The sequence below is a fragment of the Dama dama genome, chromosome 14 (assembly GCF_033118175.1).
Source record: "Dama dama isolate Ldn47 chromosome 14, ASM3311817v1, whole genome shotgun sequence".
Classification (NCBI taxonomy): domain Eukaryota; kingdom Metazoa; phylum Chordata; class Mammalia; order Artiodactyla; family Cervidae; genus Dama; species Dama dama.
The window spans coordinates 53,281,685-53,307,558 of record NC_083694.1 but is presented as its reverse complement, the minus strand read 5'-3'; the positions used below and the strand labels follow the sequence as shown (position 1 = coordinate 53,307,558).

General features: G+C 44.7%; 1 protein-coding gene across 1 annotated transcript in view; it reads left to right on the top strand.

Annotated features, from left to right (window-relative positions):
- TNR (tenascin R) overlaps positions 1–25,874 on the top strand; it is a 91,090-nt gene that overhangs the window by 30,430 nt on the left and 34,786 nt on the right. Inside the window, exons 8-13 of the mRNA XM_061160769.1 lie at positions 16,169–16,258; positions 17,299–17,562; positions 18,414–18,683; positions 19,872–19,991; positions 20,895–21,041; positions 23,813–23,932. Coding sequence (XP_061016752.1) covers positions 16,169–16,258; positions 17,299–17,562; positions 18,414–18,683; positions 19,872–19,991; positions 20,895–21,041; positions 23,813–23,932 — 1,011 coding nt within the window. The remainder of the gene's footprint in view (positions 1–16,168; positions 16,259–17,298; positions 17,563–18,413; positions 18,684–19,871; positions 19,992–20,894; positions 21,042–23,812; positions 23,933–25,874) is intronic.

The window sequence follows — 25,874 nt, the reverse complement described above, 5'->3', positions numbered from 1 at the left end:
ATATAGAGGAGAACTCACTCATATCCTAGTTATTATTTCCCATTACCGGAAACAAAGAAGATTCTACATTCATTGGTCATCTGTTATTCCAGGCACCTTCACATAGTTTTAGCTTATTTCATCTTCACAGCAACAAGACTCATGAGGGACATGAGAACAAAAATATTGCCTGCCATATCAGTCAACTAAGGTGCCACAGCCATCAGCCATCACATTACAGCCACCCCAGTCATTGTCCCCATTTTACAGATAAGGAAACTGAGGCAGGGAGTTTGGAAACTTGCCCATGTTCTCAAAACTAGCAAGGGAGCCATGAAAGGCAGTTGTGAAGCCTAGTCAAAAGCTCCCATCCATTTTCATGGCTGCTCTTACTAAAGAAGCAAGAGCGAAGGAAGGGTCAACATTTAAATGTTGCAGACTTCCAAGGAATGGGAAGATTATTATCAAGGAGTGAGCACAGAGATGTTGGCTTTTTATTTGAGTTGGGCTTATGAAATAAAACTATAAATATATATTACATATAATTATCCCAGGGAGCTCACTGCTGGGAAGATTTATAAAGGCAAATAGCCTTATGTGATTTAAAAAGGGATTATAGGCATGTAAGGAAATCAAGTATGTCTGTACTTGCTGAGATGCCGATTACAAGGATCACTGGCGCTCTTACTGTGGTGTCTGGGGGAAGAGGAGGAAGGACCCTGCTGGAGGCAAGCCCAAAAGAGGGAGAAGTTTGATCCCAGCTCTTAATAGTTGTGTTTTCTCCCTCACTGTCCTACCTGGATGCTAAAAAGGAGAGTTTTTCAGCTCCCAAGACTTGTTTTGGGATTTTTTGTTGTTGTTGTTCAGTTTGTTTGTTTTTGGTTCCCAGCAAGTTAATTGCTTGTATATATAAAACAGGACTCTGAACTCAGTGGGAAGGACAATTCCAGGCTCATCTGAAGCAGTTCCTCCCTGGCCAGAAAATGCAGGAAGGACTAGAAATTTCAGCTCTGCCCATCCCCACCCTCCCTATCCCTTAGCCAAAAACAACTGCAACCCTAACAGAAGGTACCATCTCTCCTGCCCCATTTTATTTGAGTGCTCAGTTCCTTGGGACACGTTAAGAGCTGAGACTCTAAACTCTGTGTGTGTGTTAGTCACACAGTCATATCCAACTCTTTGCAACCCCATGGATTGTAGCCCACCAGGCTCCTCTGTCCATGGGATTCTCCAACCAAGAATACTGGAGTGGATAGCCATTCCCTTCTCCAGGGGATCTTCCCAACCCAAGGATCGAACCCAGGTCTCCTACATCACAGGCAGATTCTTTACCATCTAAGCCACCAGGGAAGTCCTAAAACTCTATATCTAGGCTCAACTACATCCTATGTGGTTTGAAGCCATTGACATGACTTTTCTAAGCCTCTGTTTCATCATATGTAAAAGAAAAATGTTGCCACCTGCCTCATAGCATTTGATGGGGCTTTAATGAGATCATGAACTTAATGAGTTGAAGGCCGTTCTTCTAATATAGCAAAGTACTCAATACTCAGATGATGACAATGATGATGATGAATAAGGAGGCAGAGGAGGAGGTCTAGAGCTAAGAGATGATTTGGAATGACACCCTGTATAAGTAAGGCACAGAGCAGATTCCCAGCTTCTCAAAGTGGGGTGTGTGGGGGGACCTGTGGCTATGGCATCACCTTGGGAGGTGTCAGAGTCCTCTCCACCTAGATCTATAGAATCAGAGTCTGCATTTTAAAAGCTCCTTGGGGATCTGTGTGCACATTAATGGGCAAGAAGCACCCAGTTTGAGCATGGTTTCTTCTTTTTAAGATTACCAAGCTTTCATCACTGCCTTTTTATTTTTTATTAATTTTTATTGGAGTACAATTGCTTTACAATGTTGTGTTAGTTTCTACTGTATAGCAAAGTGAACCAGCTTTATGGAAAGGAATGGATAAAGAATATGTGGTGCATATAACAATGGAATATTACTCAGCCATAAAAAGGAATACCTAGAGTGTGGTTTTTTAAATCGCCCACTCAGGCTTGAGACCAACTTCGTTGATGTGTGTCTGGCAAATTGCTTCAATTTCTGTGTTTCTGCTTCCTGGCCCAAAGGACATCAGGTCTACCTCACAGGTTGTTTTGAGGATTCAATGAAATCGTATTTATTTATGTATCTGAGCATTGGTACATAACAAACTTTCAGCGGCTATTTAACCTTTTATCATTTTTAATCCATACAAAGCTCAGCCTGGGTCCCTTGCAACCTGGCCTTTCCCAAGCACAAGTTCACACACCCTTTATTCTCAGAGTTAGGTGACTCCAAGTCCCTCAAGTTCTATGGCATCTGTACTGGATACTCTTTGCAGAAGCCCTTATCTCTGCAGCCACCGCCTACCCCTTTACTGTGGAACATAGGCCTTCCTGACTCCAGGGCTCAGTCACACAGAGAGCTCACAGCACCTCCCCACCCCACCTCCCCCATCATATACCTCCCGCTTTGCAATGCAGAGGCCAGGCTGGGGCACAGAACTCCAAACCTTTCTTCTGCATTGCTCTTTCTAGGCAATACCCAGCAACTTCCCTCTGGAGTAAGAATTTGTTTCTCAACAACAGACTCCATGTCTACGATGATTTTTCTCTCTGCCATGGTAGCTTCTGTGTCTTTAACGATGTCTTTTTCTGTAGGATCAGCCTCTCAGCCTGGGGGGCTTCCCAGTGATTAAAAAATCCCGCCTGCCAATGCAGGAGACATAAGAAATAGGGGTTCGATCCCTGGGTTGGGAAGATCCCCTGGAGGAGGGCGTGGCAACCCACTCTAGTATTCTTGCCTAGAGAATCCCATGGACAGAGAAGCCTGGCAGGCTACAGTCCATGGGGTCGAACACAACTGAAGCTATGTCTGCTTGGCCTGTGTTCCATACCTTGAGTCCCAAAGGGGTCCCTGAGTGTTATATACCTTACAGGCTCACCACTCCCTGACTTCCCTCTAGGTTATTGGCAGCACGTAGCAGGGACTAGCACCACCACTGTTTTCTGAATAGCAGTGACAAACCATAAACTATACAGAAAACTCCTAGAGGAAGGAGAGTGGGAGGAAGTGGGGGTAGGGGAAGGAAGGAGATCCTCATTCTTTGACTGGACTTTGGTTAAAAAAACAACAACAATAAAACCCTGCCTGAGATTGATGCAGATTATAAACACTGCTCTGGCCTGTGTCTGAGGTGACTCTACCACCCTGCCCTCTGAAGAGCCGGTGGCTGCAGTGTTCTGTGAACAGGAGCAGGGGGTGTCTTCAGCCATGAAGTGTCTTGCCTGGTCCCCCCTCAGGAAGAGGAGCCCACACTTGAGGACCCCTGTGGTCAGGAGAAGGGCAAAAGGAGCTGGCCTGTAGGGCCATGTGAGCCCTGGGCTGTAACCCAGCTCCGGGGCCCAGGCTATCACCTCGTCTCCATGGGGCAGCCCCTGAACACCTCTTGATGACACCTCCTCACCAGCTGCCTCTGCTGGTGGTGACCACCTGGATCTCCAGTCCGCAAGCTGCTAATCAGAAAAATCATTCACAGGATTAGGAAACCCAGGGGCTTGGAGATGCCTACAGACCTCGTGGTATAACACGGGACTGCAAGAAAACAAAGACCTGCAGCCAGCCACACACAACACCCACACACACTCACTCACACACACACACACACACACACACACACACACACTAGTGCAAGGCTGATGTCTACAAGCATGCCCCAGTCAGGCCCTGCGAGTTGCCGCCCTCCAGGCTTCTGGTTGCTGGGGAAAGGAAAGCGAGGCCTCGACCAAAGCCCACTTTGTTTCCTTGGGGCCCCAGTGGAGGTCTCGTGGTGAGAAGATGGGCTCCTAGAGGTGCTTGTCCACAGGAGGACTTTCCACGGAGAAACCCAAGACCCCCTTGAAGGAGTCCAGCTGGCAAATCGGTGCCGATGGAGGCACTTGATGTTCTCTTCATCCTGTCTGCACTCCCTGACATGCCAGGGCACAAACCCCAGACCCAGCGCCAGACCTTCAACACCCTGCAGGCTCTTCTGAGGAGGAGGAGCCGGGCAATGGGCCTGGGGCCGGGGCCAGATGGTGCTCAACCTGTTTTGGGCGAAGTCACAGTGACCCCAAGTGGTCACTTTGGTAAGGCACCCTCTGAGCATGGCGCACCTCCCAGGGGCTGCAGGGACCCAAACAGAAGAGGACAGAAAGAGCAGAGGCTTCCACACTGTCCTCCTCACAGCTGGCACCTATGGGCCTCTGCTCCCTTATTTGCACTAAAGGGCTGATACCAAGGGACCAGGAGTCAAGCCAGGTGGGAATTTTTCTGTTTCTGCTTTGACTTCTTCATCAAGGAATGGTTGTTGACAGTAAAGACCCAGAGGTGGGATGTTCCTGTAGGACAGGGGGTGGTGACCCATGTTCCTCATTAATCCCACTGGCAACGAAAAAGCTGTATATGAGAACAGTCCTTGGTGATGATTTTCTGCTTTAAATATATGTTTGTAGGACCAGTCCCTTCCTTAAAGTCAGCATGGAGTCTTCTCTTGATGCTTGAACATCATCCACACCCCCAAACCAGGGAGGTGTCCTCCAAAGCCTTTCTCGTTTGGGAACCCTGGAGAAGCATCTACCATTCCCCCCATCAGGATCAGAAGGGGAAAACCTGAGAGGTTGGACCCAGAACATCAGAAAGTAGATTGTTGCCTACCTGGCATGATTTCAGGAGTTCCCAGAAGATCCTCTGTCTCCAAATATCTCCCCATCCATGAAACCATCTATCAAATTCCCTGCTGGAGATTTCCCTGTGAGAAGCCCTATATTGGGTCCCTGGTTTTCATGAATTCTTTTACCAGATACACGTTTGCCTATGTTATTCCCTCAGCCTGCATTGCCCTTTCCCCAACCAAATATCCCCTGATCGTTCAAACTCAGCTCAGATATTCTCTCATGGAAGTCTTCCCAACATCACCGTTGTCCCTGCCATGCTGCTTCTACGCATTATACATTATTTTCACTATACTACATGCTGAATTAAAATATAAAAAAAAATCAAGTCACTTGACCCAAAGACATAAAAGTGTAGTGAGGAGACCAAAAAAAAAAAAAAAAAACTAACAATAACAACATAATAGCACGGTTGTTAGGAAAACTAAGAAAGAAACTGCAAACTCCCTGGGAACAGGCTCCTGGGTTTGCCCCTCCCTTTAAAGGCAGACGTCTTTCTTTTCCTTTAAAGTTTTTGATTTTTAACATTTGTTTATTTTTGACTGTACTGGGTCTTTGTCGCTGTGTGCAGGCTTTCTCTAGTTGCAGTGAGGGGAGCTAATCTCTAGTTGCAGAGCGCAGGCTTCCCACTATGGTGGCTTCTCTTGTTATGGAGCACTGGCTGTAGGTGCGTGGACTTCAGTAGTTGTGGTGCACGGACTTAGCTGACCTGGGGCATGTTGGGTCTTCTTGGGTCAGGGATCAAACCCATGTCCCCTGTATTGGCAGGCGGATTCTTTTTGTTTGTTTGTTTGTTTTGTTGTTGTTGTTTTTTTTAATTTTTTTTATTAGTTGGAGGCTAATTACTTCACATTTCAGTGGGTTTTGTCATACATTGATATGAATCAGCCATAGAGTTGCACGTATTCCCCATCCCAATCCCCCCTCCCACCTCCCTCTCCACCCGATTCCTCTGGGTCTTCCCAGTGCACCAGGCCCGAGCACTTGTCTCATGCATCCCACCTGGGCTGGTGATCTGTTTCACCATAGATAATATACATGCTGTTCTCTCGAAACATCCCACCCTCACCTTCTCCCACAGAGTCCAAAAGTCTGTTCTGTATTTCTGTGTCTCTTTTTCTGTTTTGCATATAGGGTTATCGTTATCACCTTTCTAAATTCCATATATATGTGTTAGTATGCTGTAATGTTCTTTATCTTTCTGGCTTACTTCACTCTGTATAAGGGGCTCCAGCTTCATCCATCTCATTAGAACTGGTTCAAATGAATTCTTTTTAACGGCTCAGTAATATTCCATGGTGTATATGTACCACAGCTTCCTTATCCATTCATCTGCTGATGGGCATCTAGGTTGCTTCCATGTCCTGGCTATTATAAACAGTGCTGCGATGAACATTGGGGTGCACGTGTCTCTTTCAGATCTGGTTTCCTCAGTGTGTATGCCCAGAAGTGGGATTGCTGGGTCATATGGCAGTTCTATTTCCAGTTTTTTAAGAAATCTCCACACTGTTTTCCATAGCGGCTGTACTAGTTTGCCTTCCCACCAACAGTGTAAGAGGGTTCCCTTTTCTCCACACCCTCTCCAGCATTTATTGCTTGTAGACTTTTGGATAGCAGCCATCCTGACTGGTGTGTAATGGTACCTCATTGTGGTTTTGATTTGCATTTCTCTGATAATGAGTGATGTTGAGCATCTTTTCATGTGTTTGTTAGCCATCTGTATGTCTTCTTTGGAGAAATGTCTGTTTAGTTCTTTGGCCCATTTTTTGATTGGGTCATTTATTTTTCTGGAATTGAGCTTCAGGAGTTGCTTGTATATTTTTGAGATTAATCCTTTGTCTGTTTCTTCATTTGCTATTATTTTCTCCCAATCTGAGGGCTGTCTTTTCACCTTACTTATAGTTTCCTTTGTAGTGCAAAAGCTTTTAAGTTTCATTAGGTCCCATTTGTTTAGTTTTGCTTTTATTTCCAATATTCTGGGAGGTGGGTCATAGAGGATCTTGCTGTGATTTATGTCGGAGAGTGTTTTGGCAGGCGGATTCTTAACCACTGGACCACCAGGGAAGTCCAAAGCCAGACATCTTTTAAATGCACTCAGTTCAGTTCAGTCCCTCAGTCATGGCCGACTCTGCGACCTCATGAACTGCAGCATACCAGGCTGCCCTGTCCATCACCAACTCCCAGAGCTCACTCAGACTCATGTCTGTCCAGACAGTCAGTGGTGCCATCCAACCATCTCATCCTCTGTTGTCCCCTTCTCCTCCTGCCCCCAATCCCTCCCAGCATCAGGGTCTTTTCCAATGAGTCAGTTCTTCGAATCAGGTGGCCAAAGTATTGCAGTTTCAGCTTCAGCATCAGTCCTTCCAATAAATATTCAGGGCTGATTTCCTTTAGGATGGACTGGTTGGATCTCCTTGCAGTGCAAGGGCTCTCAAGAGTCTTCTCTAACACCACAGTTCAAAAGCATCAATTCTTCAGTGCTCAGCTTTCTTTATAGTCCAACGCTCACATCCATACATGACTACTGGAAAAACCATAGCTTTGACTAGATGGACCTTTGTTGGCAAAGTAATGTCTCTGCTTTTTAATATGCTGTCTAAGTTGGTCATAGCTTTTCCTCCAAGGAGCAAGCGTCTTTTAATTTCATGGCTGCAGTCACCATATGAAGTGATTTTGGAGCCAAAAAAAATAAAGTCTCTTACTGTTTCCATTGTTTCCCCATCTATTTGCCATGAACTGATGGGACCATATGCCATGATCTTAGTTTTCTGAATGTCGAGCTTTAAGCCAACTTTTTCACTCTCCTCTTTCACTTTCATTAAGAGGTTCCTTAGTTCTTCTTCACTTTCTGCCATAAGGGTGTTGTCATCTGCATATCTGAGGTTATTGATATTTCTTCTGGCAATCTTGATTCCAGCTTGTGCTTCAGCCAATGCAGCACTTCTCATGATGTACTCTGCATATAAATTAAATAAGCAGGGTAACAATATACAGCCTTGACGTACTCCTTTCCCCATTTGGAACTAATCTGTTGTTTCACGTCCAGTTCTAACTGTTGCTTCTTGACCTACATACAGATTTCTCAGGAGGCAGGTCAGGTGGTCTGGTATTCCCATCTCTTTCAGAATTTTCCACAGTTAGTTGTGATCCACACAGTCAAAGGCTTTGGCATAGTCAAAAAAGCAGAAATAGATGTTTTTCTGGAACTCTCTTGTTTTTTTTGATGATCCAGCAGATGTTGGCAATTTGATCTCTGGTTCCTCTTCCTTTTCTAAATCTAGCTTGAATATCTGGAAGTTCACAGTTCACATACTGTTGAAGCCTGGCTTGGAGAATTTTGAGCATTACTTTGCTAGTGTATGAGATGAGTACAATTGTGTGGTAGTTTGAACATTCTTTGGCATTGCCTTTCTCTGGGATTGGAATGAAAACTGACCTTTTCCAGTCCTGTGGCCACTGCTGAGTTTTCCAAATTTGCTGGCATATTGAGTGCAGCACTTTCACAGCATCATCTTTTAGGATTTGAAATAGTTCAACTGGAATTCCATCACCTCCACTAGCTTTGTTCGTAGTGATGCTTCAGCCAACCAAATCCTCAACCCCAGTTTGGTAGTTTGAACTTCACAAATATTCTGGAGATGAACCTAGGGATTTAGAGATGGAAAGATTCCATATTTCTTAATGTTCCATGTGAACCTAACAAGCCTGCAGACCCCGGGTGTCTTAGTCATGCTTTTGCTGGCAAGACACAGCAATCTCAGTTTCTTGGGCCTCCTTCTCCCACTACTTTCCTGCCAGCAGCAGGAAGCATGAAGAATAGGCCTCCTAGACAGAGGGAAGTGAGTCATCCTGCCTTTATCACCCGCCCACGGTCCTTGCAGTACAGGTGAGAATCTGCTCATTGAGTTAGTTGGGCTCATTGCGCTCATAATTAGAACTAGTTGCTCTCTAGCTCTAATTAATCTCTTCCTGTTCATCCTGCCCCATCCTACCCACTGGAGAATTCCATAGCTCCGCCCCTCAACCTTTCCTAATCTTGGCTAGCTTTCAAGGTTCAATTTGAGTACCTTCTCTAGAAAGTCTTCTCTGGCTACTCCAGCCCAGCCCATGCTGATTTCATCCCCACTCTGAAATCGTTTTCTCAGTTAGCTTCCCATGGAGTGGTACCAAATCACCTTCAAATTCCAATTTGCTTACTCCATTTCCCTCTCCTAGCCTATAAGACTCGTAGGGACCATGCTGCGATATATCAGAAAGAACAATGAACGTGGATTCCAAACCCTGTTTCATTGTGTATTAGCATTGTGACCTTGGTTTGAGAAATGGACTTCTCCAGTCCTCTGTCTACCCATAAGTAATGCCCTCCTGGCATAGTGGAAAACAAGATAACATGTAGGAATCTCTAAGAAACTAGTCAATCAATAATGGACCTCTTGGCCACCAGGCACTCAAAGTTCTCTTCTGATTTTTTATCCCTCCTTTATTCCCTCTCTTTCTTTTTTATTATTCTTGTAGATTACCCAGCGCCTGCAGCTCAGTGCTTGGTATATTCTTGTTATTCAGTCACTAAGTCATATCCAACTCTTTAAGACCCCATGGACTGCAGCACACCAGGCTTCTCTGTCCTTCACTATCTCCCGGAATTTGCCTAAACTCATGTCTATTGAGTCAGTGATGCCATCCAACCATCTCATCCTCTGTCCTCCCCTTCTCCTCTCCTTCAATCTTTCCCAGCATCAGGGTCTTTTCCAATGAGTCAGCTCCTTGCATCAGGTGACCAAAGTATTGGAGCTTCAGCTTCAACATCAGTCAGTCCTTCCAATGTATATATGGGTGCTCAATAAGTAATGAATTTCCTTTTCAGTACAGATTTCTTTTTATCTCTTTAAGGACAAGGGTGATTCCATTCAGCTCACCCTTGTATCAAGTACACAACCCTGTGCCCAGCACAAAGGAGACCTTCAGTCATGTTTGTTGAGTGCATGAACTGTGTGCTTTGAGTGTTCAAAGAAGAATGGATATGCAGGAAAAGAGTTGAGAGAAGTGTCATCCTCTGAGTTGAACCAGTGAAGTTCTATAAGGGGTGGAGAGTGGTGGTTTCCCATGGGATGAATTTTCTGAGCTATTGTTAAAAAGGGAGCAAAGCCATTCATATGCTGCTACTTGCAGGAGTTGGACAGAAAGATAAAGGGAGCGTTGATAGAAAGCCATGGGGTCTTTAAAAGTGAGAAATCCCTAGGAGTCTTCCAAGTGCTGATATATAAGTGTCCCCGCTATGCCTTGGGTATGCATTTCCTTTTCCAGCAGAAAGTGTATTTTACCTGCTGGCAAAGAGCAACAATTCACTTGTAGCACAGGAAGAAAGCTGCTGAAAATCAAAGAAAAGCAGCAGGCAAGAACCTATAAGCGAGTCCCACTTCCCCATCCTCTAGACAGGAAGCTGGGAAAGAGAGTACTTTAAATTCTACTCTGTACTTTTCTGGGAGAAGATGATTCCGTTGTAAATTATTGAATATTTCATTTAAGCTTCATAAATAAGAAACTCAGATGAAAACGGTACATGCTGGATCCATTTGGCAACATATAATTTCTGTCTTCCTCCCTCAATCTGTCACCCTTCATCTACGTCGGAAAATTTGTACTTCATAATAGGCAATTGAAGGTCTCAATCAGTTGTCTGAGAGTAGTTTATGTCCCAAAGGTAATCTAATTTCTCCAGCCAAGTATGTACTTGGGACTTGCCGAACATACTGGTGGAGATAAATATGTGCTTTGAACGCTTTGGGGCGTTGCAATAGCCCAACTTAATCCGGTGACAGGTACCAGCCCAGCCAGGGGCCAGCTCCTCACTGACACCTGGACTCCCTACATCCCTGGTTTCATCAGAGCCAGTGGGCTAAACTTCAGCAAACTGACAACAGGTGTGCGGAGGACCAACCTGTACCTGCCTGGGGCTTACCAAAAAATGACTCAAAATCCTGGAATAGTTCTCTGAGCAAGGTAATAATGCTATGGGCTACTCTTACGATGGGCCAGGTACTGTACTTTCTCTACATTGGCTCATTTAATCCCCAGGACCCTCTGAGATAGACACTATTATTCTTAACCATTCTACAGACAATAAAGCTCAAAGATGTGAAGGAATCAAAGTTACACAAGTATGTTAGGTCGGTGCAAAAGTATTGAAGTTTTGCACTGTTGGACTTTGCCATTCAATATTGGAATACATTCTTAAATAAATGTGGTTATGTTATACATTATTTTAATGCATATTTCTCACTTTAGGTTTTTCTGCTAATGACTTATTACTTGCTGTGTATTTTATATGTATTTTAGACTATGGAAATTTATGTTGGACAAAAATCAAATTTGAGCGATTTTCTTATTCGAGTTCAAAATGGGTTGTAAAGCAGCAGAGATGACTTCCAACATCAACAGCCCATTTGGCTCAGGAACTGCTAATGAATGTACAGTGGAGTGGTGGTTCAAGAAGTTTTGCAAAAACTAGTATAGCCGCTATGGAGAACAGTGTGGAGATTTCTTTAAAAAACTGTAAATAGAACTGCCATATGACCCAGCAATCCCACTCCTGGGCATACACACCGAGGAAATCAGATCTGAAAGAGACACGTGCACCCCAATGTTCATTGCAGCACTGTTTATAATAGCCAGGACATGGAAGCAACCTAGATGTCAATCAGCAGACGAATGGATAAGGAGGCTGTGGTACACATACACCGTGGAATATTACTCAGCCATTAAAAAGAATTCATTTGAATCAGTTCTAATGAGATGAAACTGGAGCCCATTATACAGAGTGAAGTAAGCCAGAAAGATAAAGACCATTACAGTATACTAACACATATATATGGAATTTAGAAAGATGGTAATGATAACCCTATATGCAAAACAGAAAAAGAGACACAGATGTACAGAACAGACTTTTGGACTCTGTGGGAGAAGGCGAGGGTGGGATGTTTCGAGAGAACAGCATCGAAACATGTATATTATCCATGGTGAAACAGATCACCAGCCCAGGTTGGATGCATGAGACAAGTGCTCGGGCCTGGTGCACTGGGAAGACCCAGAGGGATCGGGTGGAGAGGGAGGTGGGAGGGGGGATCGGGATGGGGAACACATGTAAATCCATGGCTGATTCATGTCAATGTATGACAAAAACCACTACAATATTGTAAAGTAATTAGCCTCCAACTAATAAAAATAAATGAAAAAAAAGTTTTGCAAAGAAGATGAGAGCCTTGAAGATGAGGAGCATAGTGACTGGCCATCAGAAGTTGACAAAAATTGAGAGCAATCATTGAAGCTGACCTCTTACAACTACGTGAGAATTTGCCGGAGAACTCAATGTCGACCATTCTATGGTCGTTCAGCATTTGAAACAAATTGGAAAGGTGAAAAAGTTCAGTAAGTGGATGCCTCATGAGCTGACCAAAAGTTTTTTTTTTTTTTAATGTCATTTGGAAGTGTCATCTTCTCTTATTCTGTGCAACAAGGAACCATTACTTGATCGGATTGTGATGTGTGATGAAAAGTGGATATTATATGACAGCTGACAATGACCATCTAAGTGGTTGGACTAATCAGTTCTAAAGCACTTCCCAAAGCAACTGTTGCACCAACAAAAGGTCATGGTCACTGTTTGGTAGTCTACTGCAGTAGACTATAGTCTACTGCCCGAAGCATGGATTTTATACTACAGGAATAAACAAGCTTATTTCTCATTGGCAAAATTGTGTTAATTGTAATGGTTCCTATTTTGATTAATAAAGATGTGTTAGAAATGAGTTACAATGATTTAAAATTCACAGTCCAAAACCACCACAATTGCATTTGAACCAACCTAATAGAAAGTGGCAGAATCTGAATATTAATGTCCAGCAGACCTCAAAGTTCACCTCCACCAGTGTTGACACTTTATTTTTTTTAATATTTGTTTATTTTTTATCTATGTTTAACTGTGCCAGGTCTTAGTTGTGGCATGCAGGATCTCTGCTGCTTCACGTGGGATCTTCTGTTGGCGGTGCACAGGCTTCTGTCTAGCTGTGGTGCGTGGGCTCCAGAGTGCGTGGGCTCAGTAGTTGTGACTTGCAGGCTTAGTTCCCCATTGGCATGTGGGATCTAGTTCCCCAACCAGGGATCAAACCCACATCCTCTGCATTGGAAGGCAATTCTTAACCAATGGACCTCTAAAGAAGTCCCAATGTTGACACTTTAGAGATAGAAAGAACCAAAGGTAAGGAAATGACTGGAGCTGGTTTCAGAAGAGGAAAAAAAGGGGGCTGATTCTAATACATTCTGACCTGAGAGCCCAGTCAGTAGGGCCAGGTAGGTTCTGCCTTACCCAGGCATGGGGGGCTCACTGCACAGGCTGTGCTAAAACCACACTGAGGAGGGAGTGCAGAAGCCTCTGGCTCCCACACAGCTTTCACCTTCCTGAAACCAAGCCCTTGTTAAGGAAGGGGGTTGCTTGATGCATTTCCTGTCAAAATCGTCCCTCTTCCCTCAGGGCTCCTGGGAGGTCACAGATGCTCTGGGGAGGGGAGGAACTGAAGGGAAGGGTAAGGCATTCAGTCCTAAAAGCCCTGACCCCTGAGGCCAGAAGCCAAGGGTCATCTCCAGCTGGTCACAGACTTATTCTTTGCCTTGTGTGTGTGCTTAGTCACTCAGTCGTGTCCGACTCTTTTGTGACCCCATGGACTGTAGCCCGCCGGGCTCCTCTGTCCATGGGGATTCTCCAGGAAAGAATACTGGAGTAGGTTGCCATGGCCTCCTCCAGGGGATCTTCCCAACCCAGGGATTGACCCCAGGTCTCCCACATTGCAGGCAGATTCTTTACTGCCTGAGCCACCAGGAAAGCCTGAAATGTTTGTGTCCCCCCCAAAATTCGTGTATTGTAATCCTCATTCCAGTGGGATGATATTAGGAGATGGAGCCTTTGAGAGACTAGGTCATGAGGGTAGAGTCCTCATGAATGGGACCAGTGATCTCATAAAAGAGACCTCAGAGAGTTTTCTTGCTCTCTTGCTGTATGAGGACACAGTGAGAAGATGGTCTGTGAACCAGGAAGCGGAGCTCACCAGACATCAAATCTGCTGGTACCTTGATCTTGAACTTCTCAACCTCCAGAACTGTGGGAAACACATTTATTGTTTGAGTCACCAGCACATAGCAGCCTAAGCAGACAAAGACACCATGGGCCAACAGAGATGGAGACTGGAGTGGTGCAGCTGGAAGCCAAGGCACACCACCAGGGATTCCCAGCAGCTACTGGAAGCTAGGAAGAGCCAAGAAGATTCCCTGCTTAAAGCCTTTGGAAGGAGCATGGGTCTACCAATACCTTGATTTTGGCCCTCTAGACACCAGAACTGGGAGACGATACATTTCTGTAGTTTTAAGCCACCAAATTTGTGATCCTTTGTCATGGCAGCCACTCAGGTCTCCCACATGGCAGGCAGATTCTTTACTGACTGAGCCACCAGGGAAGCCCAAAATGTTTGTGTCCCCCCCAAATTCATCCACTGTAATCCTCATTCCAGTGTGATGATCTTAGGAGATGGAGCCTTTGGGAGATGACTAGGTCATGAGGGAAACTAATGCAGATGGGGAAAAGACTCCCCATCTCACATTCCTCATAGGGTTGTTGTAATGGTCAAAATACAGTCAGATCACCAGAGCAGTGAGGAACCTAAATGGGAAGGAAATCCAAAAAAGACGGAATATATGGAATATATGTATATGTATACATATAGCTGATTCACTTTGCTGTACATAGAAAGTAACACAACACTGTAAAGCAACTGCATTCCTATAAAAAAATTTTTTTTGTTAAAAAACAGGTAGTTTGAAAAGAACAAGTGTTATTATATAAATGCAGAACAGCATGATCATCAGTCTTGGTTCTAGTTGAGCCTACACAAAGAGATACCCAAAAGGATTCAGACTGACAACAAGGGACTCACAGATGATGATTTGATTTGTATTTTCTTACAATTTCAGTCTTAATAAATGAGGGTGAGTTTGATGCTAGTTTGGTGCTAGAATAGAGGCCCCCAAAGATGTCCACGTGATAATCCCTGGAATGTGTGACTATGTCATCTTACACTGACAAAAGGAAGTTATAGATGTAATTAGGTTAAGGATCTTAAGATGGGGAGACTATCCCATGCTAATCAAGACCAGTGTAATCTCAAGGATCCTTTTTAAAAGGATGCAGAGAGATCAGAGTAGAAGATGGAATCATGGAAGAAGAGCTCAGAGGAAAAAACAGATTTGAAAAAATGTTATACCTCTGACTTTCAAGATGGATTATGAGACCACAAGCCAAGGGATGCAGGCAACCTGTAGAAGCTAGAAATGGTAAAGAAATAAATCCTTCCTAGAATCTCCAGAAAGAATACTGCCCTGCCAAACTCCTGAACTGTAAAATAATAGATGTATTGTTTTGAGCCACTAGACTGTGGTAATTTGCTACGACATAAATAGGAAATTAATATATCCACTAAACTGGTTAAACTGCAAATGAATGTGGGTAAGAGGATAGGGAGACACCCCCAGATAATTCTAGATATTCTTGGAGATCCCCAGTGATCCTTTGTATTGAACCCTAAAGAATTTCCCTCTGTAGTTGGGAAGTTTTTTTCCATTTTCTTCAGCTCCTTAGGGTCCCCCAGAAGTCATCCTCACATTGAAGTGCCCTTGGTAGGGAGCCCACAGCACCAGAGCTACTACATGCCCTTACATTAAAGACCCAACAGCCTTGTGCTCAGCGAGACAGTCCATCCACAGTTGCTCCCCAGAAAGGATGCAGACATCCCCATATGGCCTCAGTCCCTGTCTATAACAGGTGCAGCTTGTTCTTCATCCACAATGTTCAACAAATGCTTTACAAGCTTATGCCCACACAGTCCTCAATTATACTCTCCCCCAATTCACAGTGTAAGCAAGAAATGCCCTTACCAGCTATAGCCAACCTGAGACTCTAAGTGCCCTGAGGAGACTCCCACCGTAGAGCACAGGTCTGAAGGTCACTGGCCAGGACAGCACCACTGCCCTCCCAAGGAGACCAGCAGCAAGGAGGAAGCTCTGCACTGACCAGTTCATTCTCTTGACTTGGCGTGGAGTTCCCATGTGGTGAAATTAGGATTTCCTAATAGGCAAAATGAGGAAATGGTAACCCACTCCAATATTCTTGGCTGGAAAATCGCATGGACAGAGAATCCTTGTGAGCTAAGTCCATGGGGTCACAAGGAGTCAGACACGACTGTGCACACATGCAATGCAAATGGGTAAAATTAGGAGGGAATTAAACACAAGATCTGAACAGGAGCCTAAGGTGATTTGCTCCACCCCATCCCGATTCAGCCTTCCCCATCCCTGACATACATGGGATAACATTTGTTTCTGCATCTACCAACAGATCTGGTGCCTGGCACTGAGTATGGAATTGGAATATCCGCCGTCATGAACTCACAGCAAAGCGTACCAGCCACCATGAATGCCAGAACCGGTGAGTAGGAAGACTGGTGTGGAAAAAGACCAGGACACTGTGACCTGAGGGCCATTGAGGACCAGTCAGATGGCCACTCCCCCTAGCGAACAGGCCCCTGGGTGAGGATCACCGGCTTAGGAACACCATCTACCTGTACTCTTTGATTCTTGTGCCTACCCTCTGACATCTGACATGAGGATGGAGTCCCACCCTCTCCTCACACTTGGTACCCAATGGTCTGAAGGGCTGCCCACTGCTGCGCAGAGCAGAGGTATAAAACCCCATAAAAGCCAGTGTTGTAGCAAGTATGTTTCCTTCTAGATCATCTCACAGCAGGCAGAATGTGATACTTCTCACCGCATAGGACAGAACCTTCGGAAAGGCCACAGGCTGGAGGTCTAGACTTGGAAACAACCCATTTGAGCTTGGAGAACGGAGAAGTCCACTGAGACTCTTGCTATTCTGGATCCAACAATTTTGGTTTCAAATCCCAGGCAAATTCCAAAGTCACTTTAGTAACAGGTAGCAGCCTGGGCTGGGCTGGGAATTCTGAACCAATCCCTGTCCTGAGGTTGTCCAGCATAGACAACCTCTCTAGAGAACCTCAAGACATGGGTCCCCAGGAGTCCTCAGATCTTGTTGCCTACACACCTGTGGCCAGGTCAGTCAGAATGGCACCAGGGACAGAGGTAGTTATGGTTGCCAGGAACAGCATACCCATACTTGATGGTGGCACCTGTTTTGCCCTGGTTGGCTTACTGAGAAAGGCTGGGAGAAAGTGGAGAGCTTAAAAATCAGCAGCCAGCTTTGTCCCACAGTGGGGTATCTTGAGTTACTAATGCTTTCCGGCAGATTATTCATCTATATGCCAAGCCCCTGGCCATCTTTCAAAGGGAAGGTGCTTAACAAAGTGTGAGATTAGTGTCAGCAATGACAAGCCAATCTTCATGGTCAGCAGACCCGCTGATAGCTTAGAAATCCACCGGGGGGCTAATTCCAATAAATACTGGCCCTCGTGTGGAACTTACGTAAAATAGGCTGCTTATTTTGATCCACAGAACTCGACAGTCCTCGAGACCTCATGGTGACAGCCTCCTCGGAAACCTCCATCTCCCTCATCTGGACCAAGGCCAGCGGCCCCATTGACCACTACCGAATTACCTTTACCCCATCCTCTGGGATTGCCTCTGAAGTCACCGTGCCCAAGGACAGGACCTCGTATACACTGACAGATCTAGAGCCCGGGGCAGAGTACATCATTTCAATCACAGCTGAGAGGGGCCGGCAGCAGAGCCTGGAGTCCACTGTGGACGCCTTCACAGGTACCCGGGCAGCAGAAATCTCAGCGGGGTTCAGGGATCAGTGGATCTTAGGATGAGAAGATCATCTAGGCAACCCACTCTTCCAACACCCCATTGCCTCTAGAGAAAGGAAGAATTTTAGAGAAAGGTAGAGAAAGAAGAGATAGAGAAGAAATTAATAAATACCTCAAAAAAGAATGTGTATGTGTGTGCTCAGTCACTCAGTTGTGTCTGACTCTTTACAACCCCATGAACTGTAGCCCAACAGGCTCCTCTGTTCATGAAATTTTACAGACAAGAATACTGGAGTTGGTTGCCATTTCCTACCCCAGGGGATCTTTCCAACCCAAGGATTGAACCTGTATCTCCTGTGTGTCTCCTGCATTGGCAGGCAGACTCTTTACCACTGAGTCATCTGGGAAGCCCAAGAGAGAATGGCTGGAGGTGAAGGGGAGAAGTGAACAAGGCTATCTGCATGCCTAAAATTCTGTCTGGTTTCCTGTATGCTGGTCAGAGTAGTTAATTCTGTTCATTTTCTGCCTGCACTAAGTCAGTGGGCATTCAGAGGATCCATGGGATCATGTTGAATTCCTTCCAGGATAGAAGTTTTAAATCCCCCATCAGTATTATGAATAATTCACAGAGGTGATGCTGTATTTATACTGCTGAGGGCATTCATTTTTCAGTGTCTGGCTTGGAGAAAGGAGAGTGGATGAGATAGGAGAGTGAGGATGTGGACGCTCTGGTTAACAAGTGCAGGTGTAGTCCTGATTAGCAAGGAAAGCAGACCTCTTTGGTTAGATGTTTTCTCTACCCCAGTGGCCCCACCACTTTATGTGGATTTCAGAACCATTCATTTCCTCTGTTTTCAGGCTTCCGCCCCATCTCCCATTTGCACTTTTCTCACGTGACCTCCTCCAGTGTGAACATCACCTGGAGTGACCCATCCCCTCCGGCAGACAGACTCATTCTCAACTACAGCCCCCGGGATGAAGAGGAAGAAATGATGGAGGTCTCCCTGGATGCCACCAAGAGGCATGCTGTCCTGATGGGCCTGCAGCCAGCTACCGAGTACATTGTGAATCTGGTGGCAGTCCATGGCACAGTGACCTCTGAGCCCATCGTGGGCTCCATCACCACAGGTGGGGCTGGAGGACTTGACAGCAGGTGATAATGGGGATTCCCATGATAACCTTTATGAAATTTACAAAGAGAAACACCCAAGGAGTAGGGGACCACCTTGTTTATCCAGAGAGGGTCTATGAATTGTTCTTAAACACTCACCTCTTCCAAGGCTGCACATAATGTATAAGATGGGAAGCTTCCACTTAGAAGGTAGGATGGACTTGATGTCTTAAGGAGGCCAGGGCTTTAATGCATTGATCCAGAGGTCCTCCTTCTATCAACTTAGAAGAAAACTCTGGAGAGAGCTGGTCTCCAAGAGGACACCCTTGTACAGTGAGGAGACATCTGTCCCTCTTCTGGAGAGCCATCTCTTGACTGCCCAGTCAGTTCAATTTGTGAATGATGTTTCCCCAGAATCATATAAGACTAGCATGCAACCATATAGGGACCTGGTACTCTGAGAATGGGGTTGATCTGCTTGTTGTCTGAAAAACACAGGTACTCTGAGATGTACTGAATCACTTGCATCTCATCCTTCTTACATACAGTCACAAATATGAGTATGATGTGGATGAGGACATGTGTGTTTGGGTGATTTCTTATATACTTACAAGAACTGAACAAGTGGATTAAACACTCAGCTGGTTTTGGTCCTGTAACCTGCCAGTAGTTTAAAAAAAAAAAAAAAAAAAAAACCAGAGCATACAGTATAAATAAAAAATCAGTTTAGGAAAGTGGATTTGTTCTGGACTTGTACTCTGAAATCCCTGTATAGTCAATAGCAATTTTTCCAAATTGACCAAAGGTGGTTGATACAAAAGAGAGAGAGAGAGAGTTGGGTTTGTTCAAAAGAAGCTGCCCCAAAGAAAATGACCATTACTCCTATTTCAAAACAAAACAACAAACTTGAAGGATATTTTCCATTTGGAATTCAGATAGGTAAGAGTCACTACACAGGCATAGGCCTTGACAGCTTGATTTCATGTTGTTAAAATACTCTCCAGATGCATGACTCTGGCCATATCTATGAGGTTTCAAGTGAGACTTCAGCCTGATCACGGTTTTAAGGTTGCCCTAGTATAAAGTAAGGTCTTGTCTGCCTCTGGGACACCAATAGCTCTTGGTCCACATAAAACCAAAAATAGGAAATTGTTTCTCATATTATGCTTTCTGTCTTTTCCCCACGACCACCCGGATCCTTGTAGGAATTGATCCTCCCAAAGACATCACAATTAGCAATGTGACCAAGGACTCAGTTATGGTCTCCTGGAGCCCTCCTGTTGCATCTTTTGATTACTACCGAGTATCCTATAGGCCAACACAAGGTAATAAAGTTACTTGATTTCTCAAAGATGAATAGAATTTGGAACTGGATGAAGACTGTTATGGCAGAACTAGTATATCCCAGGGGATATCACCCCCTTGCCTGCAATTTCCTCTGCTCTGTAGCACGCTCCATCAGAATGAGAGTAGGTAATGAGGAGTAGCCAAGGAACCCAGAACATACCAGCTCCTCTCACAAAAGGTTTGATTATATTCACATAGGAAGCAGGCCCTTTACAGGTTGAGTGAACCATGGTAATCAGTCCCACTATCCAGACAGTGTAGCGAGAAACTAAGATCTCTAAAAGAATCTGCCAAGAGCCAGGGTCACATGCACTTTTCTGAGAGAATTACAGTCCAACACTAAAACCCCAGGGGGTGCCTATGCCTGAAGATACCAGAGTCATATGGAGGGAACTACAGTGATGGTGGTCCTGTTACTGCTGCTCCATCCAAGTTATGAGTCAGAAGAAATAGGACCAGACCTCACCTGCATCCTGCCAGCTCTTGCTGGTGCATGTGGAATTGTTAAGGAAGTAGAGGGTACGTTCACTTCCAGTGAGTCGGGGGCATAATTTTCCAGACTACTGGATCTCTTGGCTGCATGGGCCAGTCTGCAGCCATGCTTTCTATACTGCCTGAAGACCAGCTTGTTAGAAAACCACCTAATAAATAGTTCCCCCCCCCCTTTGTTCTTGGGATCCTATACAATAAGGGGGTGGGATCAGCATGCAAGGTCTCTTCAAATTCCAACATTCCCAGCCCCGCTCTCTCCCAAATGGGTGCTGACCCTTGCACCCGTCTATCGGGGCTGCATGACAAAGTGCCCCTGGAAGATCCTGTATCATGAGCTGCATTGATGTGAGATCCATGGAACTTGACCTGTGACTTCTGCTCTTCCTTAGTGGGACGACTGGACAGCTCAGTGGTGCCCAACACGGTGACAGAATTCACCATCACCAAACTGTACCCAGCTACGGAATATGAAATCAGCCTCAACAGCGTGCGGGGCAGGGAGGAGAGTGAGCGGATCTGCACACTTGTGCACACAGGTGGGCACGTCTCCCCATCACGGGCCAAGGTGGGACCCCAGCTGAGGACCTGGGACCAACAGCAGTCATCCTGGCTAACCCAGAGGACACTGGTTCTGGGTTGGGGATAGGAGGTTGCCCTCCAGGGTGTTCCTTGGATTCACATTGTTATGTGAAGCAATTTGCAAAGTTCCTCCCTTGGAGCTTCTCTGTAACACTAGGAGTTTAAAGTCACCCTCTAAGACTCTTACTGGTTTAGGTCAGACATTTTCATGGCATTTCCAACATGAAAACTAACCCTCCAAAGACTCATGACAGAAGTGAATTCCAGAACAGATGTGTGATTCATCCCATCTAATTTTTTAAAAGACTGACAGGGAAACTTTACCTTAGAGAAAAAAAAAAGGGGGGGCTGTTATTCCAGTAACGACCCTTGGAATCATGAAACCCCTCATTCTACATGACCAGAACCACCAAGTGACTGCATTTCCTTTTGCTTTATCATCCAGGGAGGAGGAAGGAGGTGCTTTTCTCTGGAAAAAAAATGATGGGCTTGAGAGCAGGGCTCCGACGGCCCCTACCCTGCCCTTCTTTTCTGACTCCTCAGCCAGCTCATCATGCAGAACTAGGACAGGTTTTCCACAGAAAACGTGAGAGGGAACAGTGAAAGTTTTCGGTTCCAACCCCAGACGCAACTCTTAGTGACGATATGGTTCCTGTATATTGAAGCATATATTCGGTAGTTCGCTGACCCAGCACACAGGAAGACATCCAGCTTGCCTCATTAAGAGAACACCTGGATTTCCTGAGGCTGCTTACTTCCCTCAGGGAATGAACGGTACTTCATGAATGAGAGCAACCTGGAATTCCTCACTGCTCTTGTAGATACGCTCACTAGCCCAGAAGGAGCATCTCTAAGGCCATGGCCAAAGAAACATTCCTTCAGAAACTCAAAACGTTATTCACCTGAAGACATCACAGGATGTTCTCATCTTCCCTACTGTCCTGCCATGCCTGTGACTACATATAGCGCAGCCGTGTTTTTGGTTCAATCTTACCCTTCCTGTCAAGATATCTATGACCATTAAAGTATCAGCACATGTTGACCTGAAGGGATGCCCAGTGAGTATAAAGAAGCCCTCCTCATCCATTCCTCTAAGTCTTAGAAATTCACTTTAAAGAAGTTGGGGTTTTTCTCAGGGAGGATAATAAAATGGACTTCACGAGCCTCCAAACCCAAAAGTATAAGAGAACAACTTAGGTCAAAAACTCACTCCTTGGGTTCTTGGCTATAAGCAAGTTTCTCTAAAGCATATATTCAATAATGCACCGACACAGTTTCCATCCTTAAAGTTCAGGCAGAGCTATTTTGGCAACTCCCAACAACCAGATTACTCACAGAAATGTTTTATTTTGTTCTTTTGCTATTGCTGTTGCTTTAGTGTGAGATCTATGATTTTATAACTTTTGGCAATGATTACTCCTCAAGATCTCATGGTACGTCTCAGAGAGGTCAAGCTAAATGTAGTCTCTTAAGATTTTTCTTCTTTGTTTCTTTTTGGAAGCTTGCATTTGAAGACCTTGTTCAAGGCATAGATTATGGACACCATTCAGATGTTAAAATTGTAAATGGTTCTTTCTTTGAAATAAAGGACATAGACAAGCAATCTAACCTTCAGTTACAGGAGAGGGAGAGATCAATAGTATAGCTGGGTCTCGAAAATTAAATTACATGACACATAGGTTGACCTGATACCTAAACTATTGTAATAACCTGCATTTCTAAGATAAATTCCAACTTTATGGAAGAGAGGTGCAGTAAGGAAATGAGGCAGGGAACAGGAGCAGTAAAGAATCCGCCTGCAATGTAGGAGATGAGGTTCAGCCCCTGGGTCAGAAAGATCCCTTGGAGAAGGCAATGGCCACCCACTCCAGTATTCTTGCCTGGATAATCCCATGGACAGAGGAGTCTGGTGGGCTGCAGTGTATAGGGTCGCAAAGAGTCAGACACAATTGAAGCAAGTAAACCACATGTGCAAGTGAGAATGAGAATATGGTGCCATGATGAACAAACTGCTCCTCAGCAGGCACTCCTGGCTTTAAACCTGGACCAAATCCCTTGACTCTCTATGCCACAAAAAGAGCCCAGGACTCAGTACAGAGTCAGCCTTGTGAGCAGCAAAGCAAGAATTCAATGAGCAGATCTGACTGTAAAGGCAACCTGAGTCCCATTCTTCATTCCACAAGTATTTACTGAGCAATGTCTAAGTTCTAGGTGCTGGGGTTACTCCCTGACTTCATGGAACTCCCACCACACTTCCTGCAGTTCATCAGCAGAGACTATTTCACACGGCATGCCCCTTCTATCAACATTTATTCAAGTAAAAAGAGCCTGGGAATCATATTAGCTCATCAGCTACAAAAATATAACAGTTTTGATATGTTCTTAGTTTCTCTACCTAGGTTTAAATGTCTAAAGCACAAGAGTCATACCTGGGACTCCCCCATAACACTTGACTGCTCTGCACATAAGAAGTTAATGAATCAATTTAAAAAAAGATCTGAGAGTAATTAAGGGAGTGCTGGGTGCTTGAGAGGAAGGAGAAATGAGAAAGGGGAAGGGGCTGATGGAATCAGAAGGGGAGAAAGAAAAGAGGTCTTCACTCACTTCATTATTTTGTGTCACACAGCAGCAGACATGCATTCTAGGTGAAACTACAGGAGACAGTTATCTCCTCTTCCATCCTGCAGTTCCTCTTACCTCTACCTGATATTTTCCTATGTTGTTTCAGCCATGGACAATCCTGCGGATCTGACTGCTACCAACATCACCCCAACCGAAGCCCTGCTGCAGTGGAAGGCGCCCATGAGTGAAGTAGAGAACTATGTCATTGTTCTCACACACTTTGCAGGTGGGTGTCTGCGGGTCAATGCATTAGGCAGGTGAGAATGGTGGGGATTGGGGCTGAAGACCATATGAAAATTTTTTAAAAATCTTTTTAATCTGAAAGAAAATTAGAAATATCCCTGCTTTAATTTCATCATAAAGCCCTCAAGATAGCCCCCAAACTCTGTGAACTGTATCAACTATGGGAATTGAGAAAGTTAAATCTAAAAAGTACAAAAAGGGCATGTAACCAATATGGAAACAGAAGTAGCACTTGAAAGACAAAACTCAGAACTTGCCCCAGAATGCTATGGGCAAGAAAGTTGACTTTTCTAGATATTTTACAGAGTGAGGAAAACACTAAAGGACCATCCATGATAACGGGTGACAAAGGATTCAAAACTACTAAATTTTTCTGTTGCTTTGATCTTCTCTACCCATATCCAACCCTAAAGGTTGAGCCAACATGAGATCTTGAGTTTTAATGTCTTCTTTGCCATACTTGGAGAAGGAAATGGCAACCCACTCCAGTACTCTTGCCTAGAGAATCCCATGGATGGAGGAGCCTGGTAGGCTACAGTCCATGGGGTCGCAAAGAGTCAGACAGGACTGAGTGACTTCACTTTCACTTTTACTTTGCCATACTTACTCACCTTAACACTATTTGAAGTTGATTAGAGAAGCCCAAAGCAGAATACTAATGAGTAGTTCAAGTGTCCAGGCCTAGGAAGTTATTTCTCTGCCTAAATTATACATGTGCTCACAGAATATTGTGGGTTATAGGCAGGAATCCAGAGAACAAAGATACCAGAAGACAGAAGGCAGGCAGATGTCTTGATTTTCAAAAATGACAGATTAAGTCAATTCTGTAAGCTGCAAAGTAAACTGATTGTCAAAGCTTGGGAAAGTAGAAACCAAAACAGACTATTAAATAAGTTGGAAAGGAATTAATGATTACTACATACCAGCACAGGGTCACAAAATATGAGTTTTGCCCAAACCCCTTTGAGCCCCCCTTTTTTTCACTGGCAAATCTGCTAGCACATCAGTATCTCAGCAAGGCATTAGAAAGGCCCACCTCCCATTGAGATGGAAAACTACATGGTAGGTCATATTTGGAGTTCCATAGCTGATTGAATGACTCTCCCCAGAGAATGAACATCATTACTATGGATACATCCTAACCCTGCTGTGTGCATGCACAAGCCACGTCAACCCTACCACCCCTCCCTACACATTATGACCCTGCATTTCTAAATTCTCACCTTTCTTCTCAAGCCAGCGTACATTTGCACATGTTCTTTCCTCTACCAGGAAACTCTTTCCCCACTTACCTACCTACTAAAGTCATCCTTCAAGTCTCAGTTCCAACACGATCTGCTAGATCAAAGCTCTCATTATTCCCTTAGGGCAGTCAGATGCACCTGCTCACAGATATGAAGCACAGAGTTCCATCATAGCAATTTCCATCCATTCAACAACTACTTTTGCTTTCCTCCAAAGTGCCACACACTCTCTGAGACTACAATGATTCAAAGCAAAACATGATTTCTTATCTTCGAAGAATTCACTTCTAGTGAGGGTGCAGACAAGTAAAGAGTTACAACCCAGTGTGAGCAGTGTCATGATATGGGCAAGTACAAAACACACCAGTCTGCCACACCTGATGGGCCGCTATGATTTGGAGTGAGGGTGTGGAGGGGAAGAAAGAAGGCAGATCTTAGATCTGAGAAAAAGAGGAAAAGAAAAAGAGATTAGGAGAAAGACATGAATTCCAAGAAAAAGAGCAGCCTGTGGTGCATTTAGAGAGAAAGCTTGGAGAGTCACAGGAACTGCCATAGTTGATGTGGCTGAAGCATTGACTGTTGGCATCATGTTGCAAAGGAGGATATTAAAAAGATAGAGCCATTATATGAGCTCTTTCAAAGGGCTAGTTTAGATTTTAACTTGTTTGCATACTTTTCTAT